Raw genomic sequence first — 27,483 nt, forward strand, 5'->3', positions numbered from 1 at the left:
AAAGAGAGAGACAGAGAAGGAAAGGATGTTAAAACACCTGGGGTCAAAATGATCAGTTTGCTTTCTGGAGTTGGAAGTTGTTTTAGTTCTCCCTTTGGGTGGTTTCTGGGTAAAGGGAATTGCATGATCACTAAACTAATTTTCAAGTTATTTAAGCATGCTAAATTATGCTGACACACAGGGGAGTGAGCTGTTTTAAGATGCAGGAAGAAGCCAGTCACATTTTCTACTGTTGCTGTGAAGGCAGCAGACATACTGTTGAACTGTGGATGACTCACCGGGTACCAGATTTCAGAAATGTAATACAGTGACATCCACAGCGATGCATCTGGTGTTCAAGGATGAGGATTTCAACAATGGAAAGGAATGCAGTGATATAAGGCGAGGAATCCAATATTCTGCATTTGAAAAAGTCTAAACCTATACAACAATCCATGCCCGGTGATACTGTGTTATATCATTAATTTGGATTTAATATTTCATTCCTTATAATCACTCTGTTGTGTTCAGTTGATAAATATCTGAACTTGTCAGGTAAGTTCAAGTATATTTTAGCTAATATACTTGTGCCATTTTCATTAATTCTATGAATCAAAATTATTGATAATCCAAAAAGTGGAAATACAGTTAGAGATATTTGGAGTCATGAGAGATCTCAGGGATGATCTCTCCAATTCTCTCACATTATCATGAGATATAACGTCAACTTTGAAGAGTTGGAGTAGGTTAAATGTGATTAGATAAAAAGTGAATTTTCTCTCATATGTTTTTCTATTACACTTTGAGCTCCCTGGAGGCAAAGACTGTTCATGTCTTTAGCATTATACATAGGTAGATATAGATACAGATATAGATAGATATAGTAGTTATATAGTACCTAGCTATATATATATATATATATATATATATATATATATATATATATATATATTAGTGTGTACATATAGTAAGACATTTGGTAAACACACAGTAAATGTTGAATGAATAAATGAAACAGAGACAGTGGCTTTACAAAAATCTCAGAGCAGTAGTAAAACAGCCCAAGAATCTTGAATCTCAGATAATCTAAATGATCTTATTCCCAGAATCTTTTGTGTTGAGCATAGGAAAATAGTCAAGTTGTAATTTAATAATCACGTTGCATTCTATGAGCCTGTGCTTTAATGACACTTGACTAATTAAGTTAATATATTTCCTCAAATCATAATTAAATTTCAAAGTAAAATCTTAAACAAATTATCCGTATAAAAACATTTCCTAACGAAACAGTCATATTCTAAAGTCCATACTGTGAAGCATTATTTTCTTATAAAAATATTATTTCTTGTCAACAAAACTTTGGTACAAAAAATAACCATCTCATCATGACTTATTATTACCTAAAACTTGAGTATCTATAGTTCAAGTCATTCCTTCAAAAAAAAAATGTGTTCACATTTACCTTGTAGAAAGGGAATGTAGTCTTTTCTGTAGTTACAGCTTTATAAGGTAATCTACTATACTTGGCTTTTGAGAACAAGATAAACAAAATTTCCTTTGGTTCTTTTTTTATCTAAATGTATAAGGATACCCTCTGTTTGATACCTTCAATCATGATTTCTTGGTCCAACTGTCTTATACAATAGGTGGTCTAAACACTAATAAGTACCTATAAATGTGATTTTTTAGTTCTATATACAGAAATCCTAGCCATCTGAGTGCAAAAATATTACCACCACCAAATTTCCTCATGGCTTGTCATAAATGATCAATTATATTTTATCACTGCAAATGACATAGAATAGCATTTTAAAATTACTTTGTCCCTTCTATATTAAGTAAAAATCCTAAATATAAAGAAAAACACAAAAACAGAATTGTTCATCTAAAAGAATACTTACTTGATGACAATGTGGTGTTTTTTTTCTCAATAAATTTTGTTCCTTTAAATGGGATTAGTCGGGGTAAATATTAGTATATTTAAGAACTTTGTTTCAAACAAAAGAAGATTATCAAAATAGAATATGGTTTTTGTCTTTCTACTCGTCAGCATACTGGGAATGATAAACAGTGTTTTGGTTATCCAATGTCTTTCCTTTTGGTAACATTCTAAGAAACAGAATTTATAATTCCTTAAAAACTAGAAAATAAGAGTGGGAGAGAGAAGAGAGGAAGAGGCTTCTCAGGACCTGGGCAACTGCATTCATCATGAAAAACTCATAAACAAGTTGAATTTTCTAGCAGTGAAGTGTTCCGGAGAGAATTACAAGAAGATGGAAACAGGAGTGTATTTGGTCACTGCAAGCACTGCATATTATAGAAGAGTAGGGCTGCGATGTGTGAATATATACATACATATATATATATGTATATATATATGTATATATATATGTGTGTGTATCTATATATGTCATTTGAAAAAGTCAAATTTGCAATACAGAAATTCCCTCTTCAGGAGAGTAATAAATCCATATTCAAATATAGTCAGCATCCAGGGTCATTCAGTAATAACTTATTCACATTTCAGAAAAAGATAGACACCCTTAGTTGGAGTAGACTCATAAGGAATACAGGCACACACTCAAAATAGCTTATGTCAATTTCTAGGCTTTGTCCTGGAAGAAATATGTTAGGTGGGTAAAAATGTTAATAAAAAAAATGAGTCATTAAAAAAAGAGAAATTATAATACGCCTTCCAAATTTCATGCATTAACCTGCAGTTAACATCAATTTGACATTAATTTGGCAATCTCTTAATTTGAGTGGTGCAGCTGTATTTTAATCCCTTCTAGTTTTAAATTTGTCTCATTATTTCTTATCCAATACACTGTCAAAGAGACTAACATGTCTAGAGACATTTCACTAGCTTCAAAAGATACATTTATGTGAGAGTGCACAATGTGATCCAAGTTACTAAAGTATAGTTTACAGCAGAGATTTTTTTTGCGATGTAAAGATGTGTACATTGGTTGAAATAATAGCTACTGATTTTTTATTTTTTTTTTGTATTTTTCTGAAGCTGGAAATGGAGAGAGACAGTTAGACTGATTCCCGCATGCGCCCGACCGGGATCCACCCGGCAGGCCCACCAGGGGCGATGCTCTGCCTCTCTGGGGCATAGCTCTGTCGCGACCAGAGCCACTCCAGCGCCTGGGGCAGAGGCCAAGGAGCCATCCCCAGAGCCTGGGCCATCTTTGCTCCAATGGAGCCTTGGCTGCGGGAGGGGAAGAGAGAGACAGAGAGGAAGGAGAGGGGGGGAGGGGTGGAGAAGCAGATGGGCGCTTCTCCTGTGTGCCCTGGCGGGAATCGAACTCGGGACTTCTGCACGCCAGGCCGACGCTCTACCACTGAGCCAACCGGCCAGGGCCAATAGCTACTGATTTTAAGTTTGGTTCTTTGCATATGTTACACGTACTAATACTTCCTAAAGACAAATCAATAAGGAAGACATTCATACTCATATACATGAATATAGAAGCTAACGCTTGATGAGTTTGGAAACTTTCCTAAGATCACATACAGATATTAAAAGGGAAAGCTAGGAATAAACACCAGATTATGTTTTTCGAAGACTGGTAACATTCTCCTGCTGTCTCCAGAGCTTAGAGACCAGTGAAGCCAAAAGGTCCAAAGTAGTGAAATAACTCCCAGAATGCACACAGATCAAGCCAGACCAATCCTTGTTTGCATCTCCTTACTATAGTATTTGGGCTGATTTTTAACCCTGTAACACACTTGAAAAAGGAGATGTTTCTAGAAAACTTATTTCTGACATTAGGTTTCTTTCTTCAGTTATAACTAGCTTAATTTAAGCTCTTTTGAAAATTCTATCAACTTTCCAGGCCAGGAAACATGAACTATTAGGTAATATTGCTTCATAAGCATAATCTTATTGGACTTCAACAATGGCCTTCAATGTCTACATACATAAGGGAACACTGGGATGATGATGAGATATTTAATTTTAATTAACCTGTCAGCAAACAAAGTATTTCTCTACCCCCTTTTTAAATTGTTTTATCCATTCATATACTCAGTTGTCCCACCTAAAATATTAAGTCCTATGCCAGAAAGTATTAGTTAATAGACATCTTTCTTTCTTGATGGATTAGCCTGTAATCATTGTAACATTTATAAAAATCAAGTGTAAAAGTAAACAAATTATTCATATAAAAAAGTCAACTGTGGTGCAAGAAATTGAGGGATCAGTGCCACGCACTGCATCATTCTGGGACATTTCATCATGCAGGAGACACCATTCACCGCACATACAGAGGGTGAGCAAAAGGTACATGTGTACAGGTAATAAAATAGTGAACATTTCAACCACTTACCCTCGAATTAACCACTTCCAGCGAGACGTTCTGAGGTGGGGCACTTGGCACTGAAAGGAATAAAACAAGGTGAAATGGTCACTGCTAGAGTTGCAAGAGAGAAACAGCAACACTCTGAAATGTGTCTTTTTCTCAGTTCACATGATAATCAGGTAGGTTGACCCTGGTAGTGCTTTAAAATTTTCCTGGAGAGATTAACAATAACTGCATTTGTTTATTTTTACTCTCTTGGTGGGCCAGTTATCCATGTAGGGAGCCCCCAAAACTATTAAGACAAGAGAGCACCTGCCGTGTGTGATACCAAATACCAGCGTATAATTACAGCTTTCTGATGATAACCTTCCCAGAGAAACCAATAAAAAAAACACTGGAGGTTCCTAGAGTGGTTTAAAGGCTTAAGATATTGTGCATTTCAGGATCTGCATGGTTTTATGATGAAACATGCCATCCTAATGGTCACTCATGCTGCTTAATCCTTTTAATGCAGTCTTTATTATCTCTTAAAAGGAGGAAAGAAGAAGCATATCCTTTTATTTTTTATTTATTTACCTTTTCAGCTGTGTGTAATTAAACCGGAGTACCACAGATGCAGAGCACCAAATGGCATTAACAAAGGAGCAGTTTATTTTTCTTAGTGTTTTTTTCTAGGAATTTTGTTTGTCTTGCCTGCATTTTCATTATCCTACTCCTCCTCATGAAAGAATGAAGAACAGGTACAGTTAGCTTTATAACTTACGATAATCATTCACTACATCAAAAGTAAACATTCTATCACGTAAGTCAAAGACAGCCATTCTCTGAATGTCTGTTCTGTGTCAAGCACTACTCTAGATGTCTTAGAAAAAAATCACAAAAAATAAATTTAAAAAATAAAGCTTTTTTCCCTATAATACAAATAAAAATAGTGTTCGATAAATGTTTAATACATATTAATCTGTAAAATGAGTAGTACCTATACTAATTCATGATAAATTGGTGAATTTAATGGAGAAGAAATACTCTCAGCATTTTCTCAAGAATTTTATGTCATGTTCCCTCTTCTTTTATTTAAATTTGGACAACAGATGTTGTTCTATTTATATTTTACCCAGAATTTATTTACGTCCTACTCTGATTTTACCTTGTGAAGTGTAATCACCATAATGGCATGATATATGTATTATTAATCTTTATATCATCTAGTCTGACATTCAATTAATATTGACTGACTCAATAATTAAATGAGGAAATGAGTACTTGCTTAAATATTAGCATCTGGGTCTTTCCAGACAGAATGGGGATTGTAAACACTTACTTTGTTTTAATTTTGAACTTGTCTTAGTGCTTGATAAAGGTTATAGCTAATGTAGCTTGTGATAAATTGCTCACTGGAGGCTTAGTTTTCATGATTTACACTAGCAGGTATTCTTTCAAAAATATTTCATAATTTAGGAAATAGGATTTATTATTCAATATCTTTTAGCTCATATTATGGTTTTCTTATCAAATACAGATTTTTTTTGTCCCTTTTGTTGCTACTACATTCCCAGTATCAACAAGGGTCTGGCACGTGGGGCACATTCAGCAAATGACTGTTAAATTAATTAATTAATAGAAAAGTTATAAGGCATAATGAAATATTTTTCATATTCAGGGTTTCTATCACAATTTTTTTCTTGAATTCTTTTTATTAAGTTATTATATACACATAGTAAAATGCACAGATCTTGACTATATGACTTGATAAATTGTATGTGGGTGGGTGTTTCTATTTAAACCCCACTGCGATCACAATACAGAACACTTATAGTCCCCTGGAAAGCTCACTTGCATCTCTTCCCAGTCAATACCACTATTCTGATTTCTAACTAGATTAGTAGTTTAGTTTGTGAGTTTACTAAAAATGAAATCATAGTTGTTGTTGTTTTTCCCAGGCTGGTTTCTTGTGCTGGTTATCAGTTCTTAAAATTCATTCATGTTGTTACACATAGCAATAGTTTTTGTTTCTGTTATTTTTATTACTTCATGGTATTATAATATAGTACATGACTATTCTATTTCATATTTATTCAGGCTACTGATTGATATTTGGACTATGTCCACTTGGGACTATAAGAATAAATCTCTTGAATATTCTTACGTATGTCTATTGGTGGACAACTGTATTCATTTGCTACTTTATATACCTAAAAATAGAAATATTGGTAAGAGTGGAAACCCCTATCAGAGTGACATTTGCTAAGCTTTAGTAGAGATACAATTTACCAAAGTGGTTGCACCAATTTACACTCCTACTAAAAATATAGCAAAGTTCTAGCAAAGCTCCATACATTGAATATTTTCAATTTTGAAAATTTTAATCATTTAGTAGGTGTATAGCATTTTTTAAAATTAAATATATTGGGGTGACATTGGTTATAAGATTACTGTAGACAGGTTTCAAATGTACAATGATATGAAACATCATCTGTATATATCTGTCACTTATATTACTACTAAATGACAATGAATCACTTCTTAGATATGAAAACAATCTTCCTAGTTTATATTTAACATGAGATTGTAATATTTACATGTTACATACTTTACTAATCATGTTACACCCACATTTTCACAATTAAATAATATCAAAACATAATTTTAGTAACACTAGTTGTATATATGATAGGTGACTGAATTTTGGAGGAAGGAAGAGGTTACTTATATTTACCACACATTTTGTTCTAGGTACTGCGTTAGTTGATATTTAAACCTCAGATGTTATTTTATGTAAGTTTATAAATGGCATCTCCAGAAAGACTAGAATATATAAGAGAAAGGATACATATGGACACATCTTTTTGTAACTACCACAGTTTGATAAATATTAACATTATTTTCTGTATTGGAAATGAAAGCCACAAAGTCCCAACGGTGGACTTATAACAGTGGAATCGATGTATTTTGTCTTTCTGGTAATATAAATCTCCCTTTCCACTGACAGCACACTGGCTATTCTTGCCTTACTTAGGAGAGAAAGTAGATAATTTTTTCTATACTAAATTTTGTTATTGCTACTCCCATCATCTCACCCTCAATTCCCATAGTATTTACAGATAAACAGATAATACATAGGAACAGATGCTTGGTAGAAGTAAGCGGAATCCACATTTATTCGGGCTTTTCTTTATTTCTCTTCTTATTTGACAATGTTCACTGTCTCATGAGGCAGAAAGTAAGGACATACATAGTTCATTGCTTTTTCTCTCCAAACGTCAAGCAATTTATCAATAGATTCATTAAAGCCAATCAGATGTGTTTGGTCTGGAAACTCCCCTCTATATGGTAGAACATGCTGGTCTGAAACCCATGGTGATGGCTCATTCTGTAGAGTAGATCAAGTTCCCACATTTGTAGATGAATCTCCATACACAGAGTCACCTGGATTCCTCCCATTAGCAAGTGTGTGCTTTCCTATGCACATAATTTATGAAGCTATGAATCATAGTTCATATATAAATATGAACTTATTTCTTGAATGAACTAAGATGAGACATTTAATGTAGAGTAAGAGAAACTCACTATATTTCCACATTGAATCCTGCCTCTTCACCTACCAGTTTATGTGAGCTGGTTCTGCAGCTTACTAGCTTTTGTGATCTCTGTCTTAGCTTTGTCATCTGCAAAGTCAGATAAAACATAGTATTGTGAAAATAAAATATAACAATACAAAGTGCTTAGATCAGGGTCTTGCGCTAATAAGTAATCCATAAATATGAGTGATCACAGTAAGAAGCGTTTTCCTATAAGTTAAGTTTGTCTAGGACATTGGCTCCTTCTGCTTTTGGACACAGGGAAAGGTGGTATGGATGCTAATAAATGTTAGTTAATTCAAAAAATCTGTTTATAGCCTATCTGCATCAACTTGTTCAAAAGACAATGTTTGGGAGCAAATTGGCAAAACTAGTTCCATTCTACAGTAGGTATGAGGCTGCCTAGATTGATGACTGACAATCCCAAATGATATGTATGAAAAAGTGAACTGCTCTAAACCAATATTACACTAGGCAGAGGAGTTTGAACAACAACAACAAAACAATCTTTCTTCCTAGAAAAACAATGAAAGGAGAGCTAAATCAGAGAGGACAGCTCATTGGGACAAAAATCTTTATAAGCATCTCAGATAGCAGGGATACCACTGGGGTAATTAATTCAGAAAAAAATAATATTTGCATTTCACTTTTGTTTTTATTCAATTTTTCTAATTTCTTTTTGTGGTCAGGATTCCTCTGACCTGATAAGAAATATAATTATCTCTACAATACACATACATTTAGACAAAGATGTACATTAAATTAGCCACACGAATGGGAAGTTGTAAAGTTATGCTTATACATACAAACCCTTGTACAGGTTTGGCTGAACTGTCAGGCTTATTCAGTCAATATTTACTGAGTTGAGAGGAATATAGACATGGCTCTAACGTCATTTCTCATATGAGGAGCATGTAGTGTACCTAGAAAGAGGGGCATGTACATTGGCACAGATTACATTTATTAAATACTTAGATATAGGGAAGGCTCACGTTTTAGGTGCTTGCAAGGGTTAGCTCTTTTACCTTTCACATCTCCCTCAGAAAGACAAGGGAAAAGGGCTTGACTGGTACTGGGCAGTAGGTGACCATTAAATATGATTCAATACATATTGATGTGATGTGTGACCTCAGTATGGACAGGTTCAGTAGAGAGAAGACATCAGACTGAAGTGGAGAGAAGGGGACTGAATGGATGATAAGGGAATGGAAACCAAGAAGGCAAGGTTTTATTTTGTTGGAAATTAAAAGGCATGAGTCGATTGCAAAGATGAATGCAGAGGTATTCAGGGAGCCCACTTCAAGAGGCCATGAATAGCCCTGGCCGGTTGGCTCAGCGGTAGAGCGTCAGCCTGGCGTGCGGGGGACCCGGGTTCGATTTCTGGCCAGGGCACATAAGAGAAGCACCCATTTGCTTCTCCACCCCCCCTTCCTCTCTGTCTCTCTCTTCCCCTCCCGCAGCCAAGGCTCCATTGGAGCAAAGATGGCCCAGGCGCTGGGGATGGCTCCTTGGCCTCTGCCCCAGGCGCTAGAGTGGCTCTGGTCGCAGCAAAGCGACGCCCCGGAGGGGCAGAGCATTGCCCCATGGTGGGCAGAGCGTAGCCCCTGGTGGGCGTGCCAGGTGGATCCCGGTCGGGCGCATGCGGGAGTCTGACTGTCTCTCCCCGTTTCCAGCTTCAGAAAAACAAAAACAAACAAACAAAAAAAACCCCCAAAAAACTAGAAGTAAGAGGCCATGAAGTTCCTGTCTTCTATCAAGTGTATCTGATAGAAAAGTTGGACCCTTGCACAGTGATGCTTGTTGGGTAAGAATCATGAAATCCTTTAATATAGCGACAGGCATTTTTTAACTCTTATATGTTGCAACATTTCTAGATATTAATTCTTGGACAAATGAGTAATAATCTCTCTTTCTCACTTATGGCATTTAAAAGTGAAGTGGAGAATAAGGCCACAGTATTATGGTTCAGAGTATGAATTATATCTACATAAATTATGTAAAATATTCATTTTTATTTGTTTTTCTTTTCTTTTTATAATGATAAATTATAAAGTAATTTATTCTGCCAATAGATATCCTGTTCTGTCAATAACAGAATCAGTTGGATGGGCATAATAATTACATTAAAAAGGACACTGAAGAGGTGTCACATATAAACCGTGTTTTTCTAGTTGAAATTGCAAATGAGTGTTACCCATGTGTCCTCTGTGCACCTCCCTTAATAACAGAGAAGCCCTTCCTCATTCCACTGAGTGTGCGTGGAATATCTACCCACACATTTCCCCATATTACAGAATGGTGGCTTGGTCAAGCTAAAGTCATTTTCTTTTTTAAATTCAAAGACAAAAGATTATAGAATTACACACAGCAACAGGAAGCGGGTGCTAAAAAAGAGTAGCATGTTGCCTTTTTAATATTCATGGAAATCACATCTCTGCATTTCCACATCTGCCTGAATTTTCACTGGCCCCACATCATATACTCTGTTGTATTTTATTTTGAATTTTCCTTAAATTCCCCAACATCTCATTATCATCATTTTTTTAAATCTATAATTTCCTCTGCTACTATTCAAACCCATCCTCTTAATTAAAACTTCCTCTCTTTCACGACATGTAAGAAAGTATGTACCATCATCCCTTTGTTAGGCACAGGACAATTATATGCGTATGTTTTTATATTCAGTTGTAATATTTTCAATGCTACATTATTTGGCCTAAGTCCTTATGATATATTTTCAAATTAAGATGTATATGTAAGAGAATTGCCCATCACTTGAACTTTGAGGAAAAAAAAATTTTTTTTTTGTATTTTTCTGAAGTGAGAAGTGGGGAGGCAGAGAGACAGACTTCCCGCATGTGCCTGACCAGGATCTACTTGGCATGCCCACTAGGGGGCAATGCTCTGCCCATCTGGGGCGTTGCTCCGTTGCAACTGAAGCAATTCTAGCATCTGAGGCGGAGGCCATGGAGCCATCCTCAGCGCCTGGGCCAACTTTGCTCCAGTGGAGCCTTGGCTATAGGAAGAAAAGAGAGAGAGATAAAGGAGATGGGGAAGGGTGGAGAAGCAGATGGGCTCTTCTCCTGTGTGCCCTGACCAGGAATCTAACCTAGAACTTCCACATGCTAGGTTGACACTCTACCACTGACCCAACCCACCAGGGTGCCCATCACTTGAACTTTTAACCATCTACCTTTTTAAGCACAAGAAGTAAATAAAACATGCCAATGTATATGGTCTAAATACACGCAAAAAAGTATTTGTGTTAACAGAAGTAAAGGAAAACACAAAAACATAATTTTGAGCTCTTAGGTAGTAGTTACACTTTGAAGATTATCTATATGGACATCCTGAATCTAAGAGATTAAATTTGACTGTAAAAGATTAAGTGAATTAGCCACTTTTCTACTTCATGCCAATATTTTCCATAAAGTTTTAGTTAGGAAGCCTTGAAAATGAAATCTATGACATATACACATTATTATTTGATACTACAGCAAATAGGTGAGTTGAGCATTTCTGTCTATAACTTACCATCAGAAAGCGTCACCACTGTCACATCCTCAGTGGAGACTCCTGGCCCGTAGCGATTATAAGCTAGGAATCGAAGAGTATATTCCGTGAATTTTTTCAGGCCTTCCAGCTTATAAGATAGTCCATCAACCTCTATATTCTGGAGACATAAAATGCCAAAACTGTTATTCAGGAGGCACACTAGAGCAGAAATGGCAGCCATTCTGTTCAGTCAGTAAATTGGATATTAGACTCTTACAAAACTATACTCCGGCCTTATACCAAGTTGTTGTGAAACCTGCTTATGACACACATTCCCCCGGTAAAGCCCATTCTGCTCTGTGGACACCTACAGAGCACCATGCTATTTTTACAGCTGTTAAGTTCCAATTTGTTTAACAACATCCAGTACATGGAATAGTGTGCCCACCCTGAGACCCTGAAGGCAGCTTGCAAATCCGTGAGCACAGAGAATGCTCCTGGACCCCGAATGGAATAGTTCACCATAAAACATTGAATTTCCTTCTTCCCTCGCTGAAATAGACCCACATTTCTTGAAACTGACAGATAGTTCACCACCATTTTTATCTGTCAAATAGTGTTCAGGTAGGTTGGGAACGGTTTCATGCACTTCACAGCTGCAGAAATGTGGTACTAGAGGTAAAGGGCACTAACAAATCAGAGTCAGGTTGCTTCAGAAGACCCATTATCTAGCTCTCCTCAAAGATCCTCACACTCACACCTATCTTGGGTTACATCATTTTGGAATTTCATTAAAATGGATCGGTGCCACCCAATACTGAAGAGCTAAAATACATAGAAAAATGGATTGAATGGAAGATGAAAATAATAGCTAAACAGCAAGCAAAATATAAATAAATAAATAAATAAATAAATAAATAAATGGAATGAATGATTACATAACAGGAAATCTCAGTAATTCTGTTTTACATAGGACTTGGGACTTAGAACTATTTCTGAATAGAACTGCTGCAAAATATTTTTTAAAATGAAAAACCTCTATCACACAGTATATGGGGAAGCATGGCCACTGCAGTGTGCTTGGCAAACTTCACAACAAACCTCACAACACTGTTGTCCCAGGGTCAACTCTTTTTCCTCCCCACTTAACTACACACTTGTCTCTATACCTCTTTGTATCAATATATGAAGTTGAAAATCTGAAAGTAAACATCTCAATAGTTATAAATATACATATGTGTGTGTGTGTGTGTGTGTGTGTATATATATATCTCACAAAAGAGAACTACTCAGTTCCCTGTGTCTCCCTAAAGACTAACTCACTCTTACTTTACCTAAAAATCTAATTTGCTTTATTTTCTGATGTCTGTACTAACTACAGATTAGAAACAAAGTGAATGAAGGAGGAAGGTAGCTTTCTGGAGTCAAGCTGACTGAAAAAAATGAAAAGTGATAGTTGACAGACAATCTAATGGCAGGAAGAAGAAAGAAATACCATGAAAACAGCAATTTGGGAGAGGTTATTGACTATGAGATAAGTCCTCCCTTAGGATAAGGACTGAAGATGCCAATGCTTCCTGGGGCCAGATGGGTTAAAACAAATGTGGTCACACTGGTCCAGGAACCTGCACACTCAAACAAGACATTGGTATCCTTTCTATTGATTCAACTCATTACCCATTTGCCTCTCTTATCACCAAAATTTAATTAAATTGCTTAACATTTCCAGTAACAGGTGCTTTAAAACTGGTTAGCTACACAATTAATGTGCTGACACTGGGCTAGACATCAAGAGCTTACAGATTTCCTATTGCTCTAGCCTTACAGCCTTCCAACAAGGGACAGCAGAGGGGCCCATGCCTTGGCCTACCTGTTCCTTCCCCGTGGACACCTCAGTGCAGAACAATCTGTAACCTTGGACTGGACCGTTTGCATAGGCAGGGGGTTCCCAGGTAATGAGGATTGAGGTAGGTGAGGTAGATACGGCTTGCAGGTTTTCTACTGGCCCTGGAACTTGCACTGCATACAAAAGAAATTGATTAGTATAAGAGGGTTTGCTTTCTCAAAACAATCAGAATTACATTCTTTTACAGTTCAAGGAAATTATAGTAGCATGCAGCATTTTTAAAACCATATGAAATAAGAACATAACACTATTATAAAGTAATGAAATTTTAGAGTTATTTCTCCCTTTAAAAATTCAGAAGAGGGCTTCTATTCATCTAAATTTCTTATTTCATTTTACAGTTGAAGACACTGGTCAAGGAGTGTAAGTGACTAGCATAATGGCAGAGAAAGATGAGATTCTTAATCTAAATTCTTAGTGTGGAAAATTATCTGCTATGTCAGAATGCCTTTTCCTGTGTCTCACTAATAACTGCAGAGGGGAAAAAGGAAATACAATGAAAATATTTGTACATCCTGATTCTACTTATAATTCAAATACACAACAGACCTAGGGATAATTTACCCCATTTATTGTCTTTAATTCAGCATCTTAAAGACTTGTCCAATTCTGGATCCTTTAAATTAATTTCAAGATTTAATTTTCAATTTTACTGTCTAGTATTCTATTTTCTCTCATAACTATTATTAATCTAGGATAAGCAACTTCCTCATTAAAGTAATTAGGCAGCGCACATCTACAATCACTTATGTCCAGATGTGTTTTGAGATCCAGGAATTTTTAGACTTTAGAAAGGTAATATGGGGGAGATGCAGTGTCTTATGTAACATCCCTAGTTGGGTCTGTGGTAGCACCCTGTTATCCAATCATATATTTACAGCAAAACATATGATATTCACATCACACAGAATTATTAAAGACTCTACATAGTTGAGCAGAAGATCAGGTCTGTTGCAAAATGAGTGAAGAAAATTAGATTCAGATTTGCAAATTTTGAACTTGTGCATAATTTTTTATTTGTGAAAATATGCCTAAATAGATATATATATATAATTTGTAAATTATAAATGAAATAACCACATTATTTATTATAGTATAATATAAATAGTCTCAGCATTGAAGTATAACATTATTTACTTAAACATGCTGTGGATTTGCCCCAGTCTTGGATACCACCTACTTGTGTGGATAGCTCTACATTAAAGGTCTGCATTACAATTAATTCTGTGAGTTTGATCTTCCATAGCAAAATAGCATACAAAACCTGGCTGACATCTCTGATGGTAAGTTTCTTAGATCAGCATTGAACCTATGTTGCTGGATCATTTTCAGAATTTGTTCCATGACACCCAGCCACGTTTAGGCCTTACTGCTCACACATTCATTTGGGAGGAGGAAATATATTCAGGTCAGAAATACATATCTTATGTCACTTTCACATCTTTTCCCACAGGTTGCCAAATCCTGAGATGCGGTGTTGAGAACCTCACTACTGGCAATTGCATTCTTTTCACCTAAATAAATAGTTGTTAACAGTTTCTAAAAATTTATTTGGAAATAATTTTAAAGCTACAGACAATTTTAAGAATGAGAATAATACAAAGAACACCCATGTTCTCATTATCCAGATTTACCCATTGTTAACACTTTGCTCTATATATTTTACCATTATTTATCTCTCTATACATATATAGTCTTTCTTTCTATATATATATACATATAGTGATATATAAGGTGATAAATCTATAATTATGTATAGTGATACCTGCAATATGTAAATATATCATATATTGAGAGAATATTTATTACCTCTTAACAGAGAGAATATATATCTATAAATCTCCATTCAGATTAAGTTGAACACATCATAGCTCTTAACCCCTAGACATTTCAGTGCATATTTCCTAAGAATTCATGGGAACATGAATAATGTAGTTATTAATTCAGTGCATTTTCTATTAACACAATATTTATCTAATTATCATCTGTATTACAGTTGTGTCAACTGACCCAATCATGTTATGTATGTAGCATTTCCCTTTCAAATCAGGGTCCCGTCTAGGGTCAGGGTGATATTTTGTCACCCTGTCTCCTTCTGCTTCAAGCTGCACCAGATCCAAAGTCTTTCTTTCTTTTAATCCATTCATATTTTTAAAGAGTATAAAGCCTTTTTATTATTAATAGGATATTCCTCATTTTGGGTTTGTCTTTGTTTCATCGTGTTGGATTTAGGTGATACATTCCAGTCAGAAATGAAATATAAGTCATGTCTGTTCTTCTCAGGGCATCACTTCCAGAGGCACAAGACCTCCCTCAGTTCCTCGTATGTTAATTTTGAGTACCTGGTCAAGGTGTGGTCATATTTCTCCATTGTAGAGTTGGCCACCCCAACTCTGCCCCCCTGCTCCACCACTTACAGCTAATAAGCAATCTGTGGGGAGATACTGCATTAGAACCATGTAAATATGTTCTTTATCAACTTCCCTTAGAGTCATCCTTTGTTACTGGTTCTTGATGGAATCAATTTTTACCAGGGTGATTACAAAGGTGATCATTTTTCTATTCATATACTTCTTCTGCATTAGCCGCTTGGCACTCAGAAATCTAAAATTAGCAAGAGCCCACGTTTCCCTCTATTTATATATCTATTCTTGTTATGGGGACATAGATTCCTACATTTTTCTGGTCTACAATTCATTATTGTTCTTAATTATTTGGATATTCAAATTGTGCCAGATTGGGCCAGTGGGGTCCTCTTTAATCTAGTTCCTGTGTCTTTTGACATGCCTAATCATTTACTGAAGTATTTCCTTTCTTTCTGGATTAATATATTCCAGGCTCACCTTGATCCTGCCACAGCTCTGGAATAGAACATGTATCCAAAGATTTCTGGTTTCTTTCTGGGGGAATGGTATTCGAGACTAAGTTCTGGGTGTTATACATGTTCGATGCTACTTGGGGGTCATAGCTTCTATCCTTCTAGTGAACAAGAAACATATGACTATGTATCTATATATATATACACAAAAACATACATGCACACATATACTCCAATGTACAGATACATATGCATATTTCTCATGACTCTACAGGGGTGCTTCCTATTCCAATCTATCTCTACATGGTTCATGATTACATTTCCCATTCCTCTTTCATATGTCCTTCCTTCCACAAGTAGACTTCTGGCTTCCAAACAGTTGCATTTTGAAAGACACTTCATGAGAGCACCCACACCTTGGTATTCTTCCAGGAAGGGATAATTTTTCTATGGAAAAATCCCCTAGTCCACAAAGGGCCCTTCAGTAGACAATTCTGAACAACAGGGAGTCTCGCCTGTGTCAAAGCTTATAGTGATACAATTAGAATTGTATTATAATGGAGGAGACATTTTGTTCCATGGGGGGAATAAAAGCAAAGCAAATTAAAAAACTTGCTCCGTGATATTGTTCAACTGGATGCTCATAGTACAGTAGTTTAAAGAACAACAATAAAAAAAATCAAACACTGTGTATGCTTCTATAATTACTCATACATCCACAAAGAAAGTGCAAATGAATCTTAAGGGAACATTCTTATTTGGAGTCTGCTATTCTTCTAAGGAAGGCAGATGACAAAGAAAGCAGCAGGAGAATTCAGAATGGGCGAGCTGCTTACGATGCACGTTGAATGTGAGCTGTGCTGGATTTTGAATGTTCGCAGAGCATATCTGTGCGGCCCAGTGACGTGTAAAATATTAACCAAATATGTTTTTTCTAACAGCCCCGTGGCTAAAATGAAAGAGCACTACTTACTATTAACACAGCTCATGCTGGGAGCAAAGCCTAAGGTTTAAAGATGGCCAAACTCCAAGGCCATCACTCCTCTGCTGTAAGATATAACATATTCACAAAAGGTTTCCCAGGGCAGAAGTGTTCCCAGGAGGACTAGGAGAGGAGTGAGCTATGAGAGAACGGGGTGGGGGGAATGATGTTTGGGGAGTTGCTGCATATTTGTTCCCTGAGAACAATTCAGTTGTTTTCAATTTTGAAGAGAAGCCACCGAGAACCTGGAAGAACAAGATTAGAAGGTTGCCTAGCATGGTAGGGTCACAGGGGGGCACAGCCTGCTAAACTATGGCCTGTTGAGGGCACGGGGAACAGACATGCCAACCTCACAGCCACTTCCATGAGGCACTGTGGGAAGAACAGACTAGGGACATCTGCAACTCAAGTCAGCAGCCCCACAGAACAAACATCAGGCCACACTCCTCTGCTGCTAAGCACAGCTAATGCTGCGTAGGGTCCTGGCTCTTGGACCAGAGAATGGTCCAAACCTCGACTCAGTTTCCCAAATAATAAGAGCAATTAATTGTCTTTTCTATGGGGATAAGCACAATATTAGGTATACAGACAGTACTTGATAAATGGGTATCAAATGAATGACTTTATATACAATTATCAAATGTTACTGTAAATTAAATGCCTAAAATTAACTACATAGTCTAACTCATTTGATGTTGTTTATTCAGCACTGTCACTACAAGTGATCAGAAAATAGTGTTTCCCTAACACACCTGATAAGAATGAAAGTTGGTACACATATCAGTGTCTGTTGTATGCACGTAAGCCTGTGTGCTCTTTGCCCACAGTGTAATTTCTTTATGTGCACACGTAGCTTAGTAACTGTTGGGAGAACATCAGGAATTAAGTGCCATATTTCCCGATGTATAAGACACTCCTGTGTATAAGACATACCTAAATTTTGGGGCCTGAAATTTGAAAAATATGTATTACATAAAGTTATTGAATTCAAGTTTTATTCATCATAAAATTCTTACAACTCCTCACCACTGTCAAAACTCCTATCCATCAGCTTTTCCTCATCTGTGTCTGAAAACGAATCACTGTATTCAACAAGGAGCACAAAAAGAAGCGCAAAAAACCAGGAAATGCAAGTAAAAAAATCTATAACCACTGTAGAAGGTACACCCAATTTTTAGACCCCAAATTTTTCAAAAACAGTGCATATTATACATGGGGAAATATGGTACCTTAATTTGAATTCAGTTCATACTGGTAGTGCCTCCTGTGATCATCTCTTTACTCATTGGATTATTCTTCCTTCCTAATGGTCATTAGACACTATCAGGAAAAGAACTGTGCCTGGGTTTCCAGAAGAATTTCAAGAAAAAAAATATAGACACCTAAATTTAAAAGGAGCATTCAGTTTAAGTATTCACTAAAAACTGTATGCGTTTTCACCAATTTCCAGCCACATGTTAGCATCTGATTTGCTGTCATAAAGTTTCCAATGATCTTCTTCTAAGAAAGGACTGCCTTCTAGTACTAAATTACTTCCTGCTGTAACTTTTTGTTATAAAATAAAATTTATTTTATGATTTGACTGTATTGATTGATTTTCTTTAGTATCCTCATATATTAAAATGAAAATACCGTAAGCCTATGTTATCAAGACATCAAAGGATTACCACCAAACCATCTATCTATCATATATATAATTATTTATTTTATCCTCACAACATTCCTGGCTAGTATCAAGACTCTTTTCACATAAACTATTAAATGATTTCTTCACAACTGTGTTACAAATTCAAATTCATTAATCCTTTAATATTTTCCCTTTGATTTATTATAGCTATAACATAGGTCTGTAGATGATATAATGTATTTTATGTTCATTGTGGAGGTATGTTTGTGTATGTATACATACATGTATATACTGGTGTATTTATTCACATCTATATCCATATAGTATATTTAAGAATAACTTTACATCTGATATATTATATGCATATTAGAGAGAGCAAGAAAAAAAGGGAGTCACAAAAATGTTCAACAATGGAAATTAGATGTGAAATCAATACACTTAACAGCTTCTGCCTTCCATTTCATTACATTTTAGTATGTCAGTCAAGAAACTTAATGGGCTTAACTACTCATCATTTCCAAGATGTCTTTAATAATCCCCACTGATCCCTTCCATTGGACAATAATTTTACGGCAAACTGCATCTAATTTCTCTCCATCTCTTTTCAAGTTACCTTTTCTCCAAAGAACAGAAAGATTTCAGAATAGATGCATAATCCATGCAAGTAACTCATCAATCAATGTCAGCCTAACCAACCACCTCTTTAAATTTCAATATTACATTTCAGTAGAAATTCATTATAACACCTGTACCTAAGAACAAATTAAATACTTAGGTTGAAGTAAATGAGATGTATTACATGTCACTATTTGCAGGAGGAGCAGTAATTTCTGACTATATATAAATTTATAATATATCAGAGTACTTTATAATGAGATCTTATTGCATATTAATCCCCAAAATGGCATATAAAAGTTAGCTGAATTTTTAATAAAGCTTGAGCTATCACACATAATCAAATTGAAGACAAGATGTGTGTGTGTGTGTGAGAGAGAGAGAGAGAAAGAGAGAGAGAGAGAAGAGAGATTATAGTTTAATGAACTATAATTGATTAAGATGAAAGTCATAAGTATGGTTTCTTATCTGTCCTCTACTTAAAATAGTAACCAGTCATTGGCATCAAGGATTTCATGGTTACCTAAAATTGTATAAATGTTTTTAAGAATGTAATATTTCTATTTTTTGAGGTGTAGGGTCCATAGTTTCCATCACTGAAATTTATAATTCTTTATATGTTAGCTCCCAATGGATTAGATAACACCTCTGATTTCTTTTTGTTTTGAAAACTGATTATTATCACATTGTTGGTAGTGATTATCCATTATTTCATGATAGAAAATAATTTCACTTTAAAGAGATACTGAGCCCTGACTGGTTGGCTCAGTGGTAGAGCATCAGCCTGGCATGTGGATATCCTGGGTTTGATTCCCTGCCAGGCACACAGGAGAAGCACCTATCTGCTTCTCTGCCCCTCCCCCTCTCCTCTCTCTCTCTCTCTCTCTTTCTCTCTCTCTTTCTCCTCCCCTCCTGCAGGCATGGCTCAATGGGGCAAGTTGGCCCCAGGTGCTGAGGATGGCATTATGGCCACTACCTCAGGCACTAAAAAAAATGGCTCTGGTTGCAATGGAGCAATGGCCCCAGGTGGGCAGAGCATCACCCCCTAATGGGCTTGGCAGGTGAATCCTGGTTGGGGCACATGCCGGAGTTTGTCTCTGCCTCCCCTCCTCTCACTAAAAATAAATAAATAAAAATAAAGAGACATCATCAAATTTTCATAAAATGTTATTGTTTCAAAAGCTGAAATGTGTGAATAGATATTTATATTTAATTTTCTAAATCATGGGTCAATCAATGATATTTGTATAAATCAGACTAAAACCTAAATTATTATTTATTAAATGTGTGGCTCTAAAAATATCTTGGGAGTTTAAATCATTCCTTCCAAATAAGAATATGAATGCAAGGATTCCATAGAAAAAGCTTTAGATGGCTCAAGAGATGCAATTGTCTTCATAATACTAAAAGTGGCTGATGTCTTTGCACCATTATACTGATGTTTCTCAGCTGGAAGTCTGAAATGAAGACAAATGTTCGTGTCAAAGAATATGTAGTTGAACATTGAATATTTAAAGTCATTTCTAAATGGCTGTGTTGTACAGTGTGTCCTACTGTTCCTAAATCATCAACTTAACAGTCACCAAGTTCTTTGTCTTAAGAATCTCTTCTGTATCAGTGCATTTAAAAATATTTATCTCATGTGTTGTCATTCAAATGACCTACATAATTCAGATGTCCTCAATTCAGACCAGAATTCTGAGGATGATTCCACCTCCTCCTTTATTTGTTAATTAGAAAAGGTTCTTGAGCCCATCTGAAAAAAAATGGGTAGCAAGGGATCCAAGTAATTACCTGTAGTGATTCAAATAGATTTACACCATGAAGCTCTCTTAGTTAAGCCCAGCTTCATGAGGATGATCTCACTGAATGTGTTTCAAATACAAGCCATTTCTGAAACTATTTGCATTTATTGATAATAAAGTGCATGCTTTGATTGCCTCTTTGATTTTTTTCCTCCTGTAGTTAACAGCTTTAATGGTATTTTTATGAAATCTTTTTCTATTCTGCATGGGGAATGCAACATCAACAAGCCTGCAGGCAATGTAATTATTAACATAATGAAACCCCCTCTTGACTGAACCATACATTGTTAGGAGATATGACAGTAATTTGGCAAGAAAAGCACAAACTATGGGGTACTGTTTCTATTACAAAAACCACAAAAATCTGACATGATTTGATTGGAGGGAGCAGTTATTGCCCAATTATTTTAATTTGGGCTTTAATAATTGCTATCAGCTAACTCACAATATAGTCAACTGTTTCATTGTATGTGTATGCGTGTATAGATAGATAGATATGTCTATAAACACAGGTAGAAATAAAATGTGTGTGATATATATGACTTAACTTACATATTATTTATATAGACACACAGCTATTCACATTTTGCTAATATATTAAGTGAGATATTTTTGAGAGGACTGTAGAAAAAATTTTAACAATTTTCTTTAAAGAAATAATATTGGAAGTTCTTGTGGTTCATCCTAGAAAATGAAGCAGATTGATAATAACAGTGATTACAAGAACTAACATCAAAATAAGGTCTTTTCTATAAGGTACCTTAGGTTTTTCACTAACACAGGCAAGTACTAATAGCCTGGGTGAAGTAAGTAGAGTTTTTAAAATTGCACTTTAGAACACATAGATAGTGCCTAGAAATGTAAAATATACTGCATAATGTACATTTCTGACTGCATGATTGAGGTCTCAAACCATTTAAACTGGAGATTTCTAAGTAATGTCAAAAGCAATTGTTTTTATGATCTAAAAAAATTGCCCAAGAGATATCAAACACTGAAGCTAAAAACTTAAAGTTTCAGCCAAATGTGCTTAAGTTTCCATATTACTAAAGGCAGTTTGATCTCATATAAACCTAATACTGACTTTTTTTCCTTTTAATTTTTTTCCCAGAATAGTTTGGGTTTGGTTACTTTGCATTGTGCTTAACAATTTTAGATAAAAGTATCAGCTGATTTTAAAGAAGAATCATACTATTTATATGTGTTGTATATAATGCTATCTCCAGTTCTCTGAAATATCTTATTATGCTTGAAATTTTTCAAGAACCTTAGGTCAGAAAAAACATCTACACACAGGAAAGACCTAGATATGAACAGTAGACCATATGTAACCAAGATTAAGATCTTACTAGACAGACAATATAGTATATAAGAATTCCAAAAAAGAGATGGGATGGTTATGAGAAAATTCAGTCAAGAATTTTTCTTGAAAAACAATGAAGAATTGCATTGGTAAATGGTGGTCCCAGATGGTGGCACAGAAGATCCTGAACCCACCTCCTCCCATGGACACACCCAATCTGCTGCTACATATACAACAGCTGCCACTGGAAAACACCTGACACCTAGGTAAACAGCTCCTTCACAAGAAACAATAAAAGAAGATAATTGGGATGTGTAGAAGAGGAAGACAGTATACAATATTATAATATACATGAAATATTAGGTGGAACTCTGTAAAAAATATAATTGTCTACTATGTTGTATATTGGAAACTAACAGAATAATATTGAAGGGAGACTGTAACTGGAAGGTAAAAATTATATATAAATAAAATTAAGTTAAAAGAAGAAGAGATGTGATCTTGTCAAAACCCCACCCCCAGCAGTGGAAATCCACACCAGGAGGGGTCTCATAAACCTAGAGCTTCTCCCTGAGGAGCAGAGAGCTCATGCCCCTCATCGAGTACCCCAACCCTTGAAACCAGAATTGGAGAGAAAAGCCTTCAAAATGTCTTTGTTTTTTTGTTGTTGTTGTTTATTTTTTGTTTTTTTCGGAAGTTGGAAACGGGGAGACAGTCAGACAGACTCCCCATGTGCCCCACCAGGATCCACCCGGCACACCCACCAGGGGGCGATGCTCCGCCCATCTGGGGCATTGCTCTGTTGCAACCAGAGCCACTCTAGTGCCTGAGGCAGAGGCCACAGAGCCATCCTCAGCACCTGGGCCAACTTTGCTCCAGTGGAGTGTTGACTGAGAGGGGGGAAGAGAGAGACAGAAAGGAAGGAGAGGGGGAGGGGTGGAGAAGCAGATGGGCGCTTCTCCTGTGTGCCTTGGCCGGGAATCGAACCCAGGACTCCTGCACGCCAGGCCGACACTCTACCACTGAGCCAACTGGCCAGGGCAAAATGTCTGACTTTGAAAACTAATGAGGCTTATGTCCAGGTGGGCCAAAGATCTATACGGAACAGAGATACTGCTCTTAAAGGATACATGTGCATCCTTGTTTTTTTTTTTTTTTGGCCTGGAGGCCTAATACAAAAGCAATCTTGAGAAAAAAGAACAGAGCTAGAGTTATCTGATTTCAAACTATGTTACTAAACTAAAATAATCAAACAGCATGGTACTGGTATAAAAACAGACACATAGGTCAATGGGACAGAATAGAAAGCCCTGAAACAAACCCATACATATATGGTCTATTAATTTATGACAAAGGAAAAAGGAAATTGCAATCAGAAAAAGACAACCTTTTTAATAAATAGTGTTAAGAAACCTGGACAGTCACATGTAAAAGAATGAAACTAGATTTGCTACCTTACCCCATACACAAAAACTAACAAAATAGATTCAAGACTTGAATGTAAAACCTGAAACCATAAAACTTCTAGAAGATCCTCCTTGACATCAATCTTGATTTTTTTGGATCTTAGTCTAAAAGCAAAAACAAAATAAAATAACGAGTGTGACTACATCAAATGAAAAGGAGTCTGCCCAGGAAAGCAAACTATTATTAAAATGAAAAAGTAACCTGCTGAATGGGAGGAAATATTTGCAAATCATATATCTGATAAGGGGTTAATATTCAATATGTATTTTAAAAATTTATTAAAATCACTTTTAAAAATTCAATTAAATAGGCAGAGATCATGAACAGACATTTTTCCAAGTATTATATACACACAGCTAACAGACATGTGGAAAAATGCTTAATGTCACTAATCATCAGGAAAATGAAAATCAAAACCACACTGAAATATAACTTCACACCTGTTAGCATGGCTATTCTTGCAAAGAGAAGAAATAACAAGTGTTGGTAAAGATGTGGAGAAAAGGGAATCGTAGTCTACTATTGTAAGAACATAAATTGGTATAACACTATGGAAAATACTATGGAGTTTTCTCAAACATTATGCATAAAAATGCCATGTGATCTAGCAATTCTACTTCTTGGTATATATCTGAAGAAATGAAGACACTAACTGTAAAGGTACATGTATTCCTAAGTTCATCATAGCATTATTTGCAAAAGTGACGATCTGGAAATAACCTTAGTGTCCATCAGTGGATGAATAGATAAAGAAGATGTGATATATCTATACCCACAGTGGACTACTACTCTGACATAAAAATGAATGAATCTTGCTATTTGCAAAACACTCAAAGGGTATTATGCCAAGTGAAATAAGTCAGACAAGGAAAGACAAACACTGTGTGATTTCATTTACATGTGGAATCTGTAAAACAAAGCAAACAAAACAAAATGTAACAGAGTTCATAGATGCAAGGAAAAGAATGATGGCTGCCAGTGGGCAGGGGGGTTGGGAAGTAGGCACAATAGGTGAAGAGGACAAGAGGTAAAAACTTTCAGTTATAAAATAAATCAGTCATGGGGGTGTAATGTATAGCCTGGTGCCTATAGTTAATAATACTATACCTCATATTTGAAAGTTGCCAAGAGAGTTAACCTTGAAAGTTATCATCACAAGAAAAAAATAATTCTAACTTTGTATGGTGATGGAGGGTAACGAGACTGATGGTGGTGATCACTCTTCAGTGTATCCAAATACTGAAGCATAAACCTGAATGCTGTAAACCTGAAACTAATTTAACATTAGATAACAATTATGTCTCAATAAAATATAGGACTGCACTAATGGAAAAAGGAAGAACAGGAGAGTTCAGGTGTGAAGGAAGAATCTAGTAAGTCAGGATAGATGGTATGGATGAGTTTGATGGGTAATCGTCTTCACATTAGCCTTTCTAAACACTATGTGGCTTAGGGAAAGCTTCTGAAAATGAGGTCTTAAAGTACAAATAATTCTGAAGTGAACTAAATTAATGAGAACACAATGACATAGTGAGGAAAAAACTCACAAGTATGGAATTATCAATTATTAAATTTCTTTTCTATGTTCATAGCACTGTCAAAAAATCAAATAATGTTCTACCAATATTAGGGAAAATGTGGTGCGTGATTTAAAAAACCCTCCTCTAATAATAGTGTATCCTTGGGCCAAGTTACTTAAACATTGCACATCATTTTCTTATGGGTTCATAATCTACATAGCAGGGTTATTATAAGGGTTATAAGAGGCTATATAGAAAATGAAGTGCTCCAAGTAATGTGGCAGTTAATATTTTTGTTACCTGAACTCAGGTCCCTTAAAACTTTTTTATATGTTGGTTCTCTTATCAGGCCATTGAAGAAAAGAGTACTTGTTTGTTCTTCTTGATTCTCAAGGTTATTAGAAGACTACGAGGAGATTATATATGTAAAAGGGAAATGGGAAATAGCATTCCATAGATGCATAGATGTGGTCCTGACCTGGATGTTTAGAAAACATATGTGGCCAAGGGAGTGACTGATAAGAGTGGAGATTTAGCTGGTGTGTCATAATGACAAACATGAGTTAAGCCTTTTAACCTTCTCATACATTCCCCACAGCATTACTTTTGTTGTTGTTACCCGGCCCATGCATTTCTGTTTAATTCCTACATAACAGTCTAAGCAGAGTGTCCCAAGAAGGGCATGCACAGGCCTCTCACTTGTTTCACACTTATTTAGACTTGCATAAACTTCAGGACTGCATTTCTGCACACAAGATTATTGGTTCTCTGTAAATAGATATACATCGGAAAAGCAGGTGTATTTAGCTTATGTGTAACCCAGACTGTTCCCATGATGATAATATAAGTGTATCCCGGCAATCTTTCTCCAGGTTGGCGTGTATTATGGTCAGTGTGGGAAGAATCAATAGACAATGTTTGTAGTTTTAATAGAGCAATAAATGACATGTATAGACTGCTTTTATAAAAGGATTCTGCAACCATTTGTTAGAGGAGAAGGAAAACAGCAGTCTTCTCCAGATAGTCAAGTGAGTATGTTTTTCTACATAATGAAAAAAGATCCTATCTTAAAAGATACCATCTCTTTGTGAAAGAAATTTATTGTTTGTCTATTTTCGGCTTTCAAAGATAAAGAACTGCCTAGGATAAACTGGCTCTTTTGGGAAGGACCATAAGTTAAGTAAGACGTTTAGGATCCAATCCCCAGGTCAGAGAGCTGGGTCACCCTGATGCAGGGGATGCCAACAGATGCCGACTACTAATGCTTTGGTGAGCAAGACTAACAGTCAGGTGTGTGACCTCCACAGTCAGGTGTGTGGCCTCCACAGTCAGAGACCCTCAGTTCAAATCCAGATCCCTCACACAGGCTGTGTGGCTGGGGTCAGACTACTTAGTACCTTTCAGTTTAGGTTTTCTTATAAGAAAAATGGAATTAATACTAGTGCCTACCTTAGGAGTTTGTTGTGGAGATCGATAATAAATATTTAATGAGTGGTGCCTGGCACTAAGTAAATGCTCAATAAATAATTTAATTTTTATAGGGTGCTAGACTTTGTCAGAATTGATAGGGGGAACAATGAAATCTTTCTTCAAAGGGTTGTTCTACAGCAGGGGTCCCTAAACTACGGCCCGCGGGCCACATGCGGCCCCCTAAGGCCATTTATCTAGCCCCCGCCGCACTTCCAGTAGGGGCACTTCTTTCAATTGGTGGTCAGTGAGAGAAGCACATTGACCATCTCATTAGCCAAAAGCAGGCCCATAGTTCCCATTGAAATACTGGTCAGTTTGTTGATTTAAATTTACTTGTTCTTTATTTTAAATATTGTGTTTGTTCCCATTTTATTTTTTTACTTTAAAATAAGATATGTACAGTGTGCATAAGGATTTGTTCATAGCTTTTTTTTATAGTCTGGCCCTCCAACAGTCTGAGGGACAGTAAACTGGCCCCCTGTGTAAAAAGTTTGAGGACCCCTGTTCTACAGTCCAAGGTGGTGGACCAGAGGGAGCCAGCAGAGGGGGGTCCACATGAGGTCAGAGAAACTGTCAGGGGTGAGACCACACCGGGCCCTAAAAGCTCTGAG

The 27,483-nt window shown here is 36.1% G+C and overlaps 1 protein-coding gene across 1 annotated transcript in view; it reads right to left on the bottom strand.

The window, feature by feature from the left end:
• DCC (DCC netrin 1 receptor) overlaps positions 1-27,483 on the bottom strand; it is a 1,159,181-nt gene that overhangs the window by 284,054 nt on the left and 847,644 nt on the right. The window contains exons 10-12 of the mRNA XM_066246236.1: positions 13,230-13,378; positions 11,399-11,537; positions 4,314-4,363 (exon numbers count right to left, since the gene is read on the bottom strand). Coding sequence (XP_066102333.1) covers positions 4,314-4,363; positions 11,399-11,537; positions 13,230-13,378 — 338 coding nt within the window. The remainder of the gene's footprint in view (positions 1-4,313; positions 4,364-11,398; positions 11,538-13,229; positions 13,379-27,483) is intronic.

This window comes from Saccopteryx bilineata, chromosome 11, assembly GCF_036850765.1.
Source record: "Saccopteryx bilineata isolate mSacBil1 chromosome 11, mSacBil1_pri_phased_curated, whole genome shotgun sequence".
NCBI lineage: Eukaryota > Metazoa > Chordata > Mammalia > Chiroptera > Emballonuridae > Saccopteryx > Saccopteryx bilineata.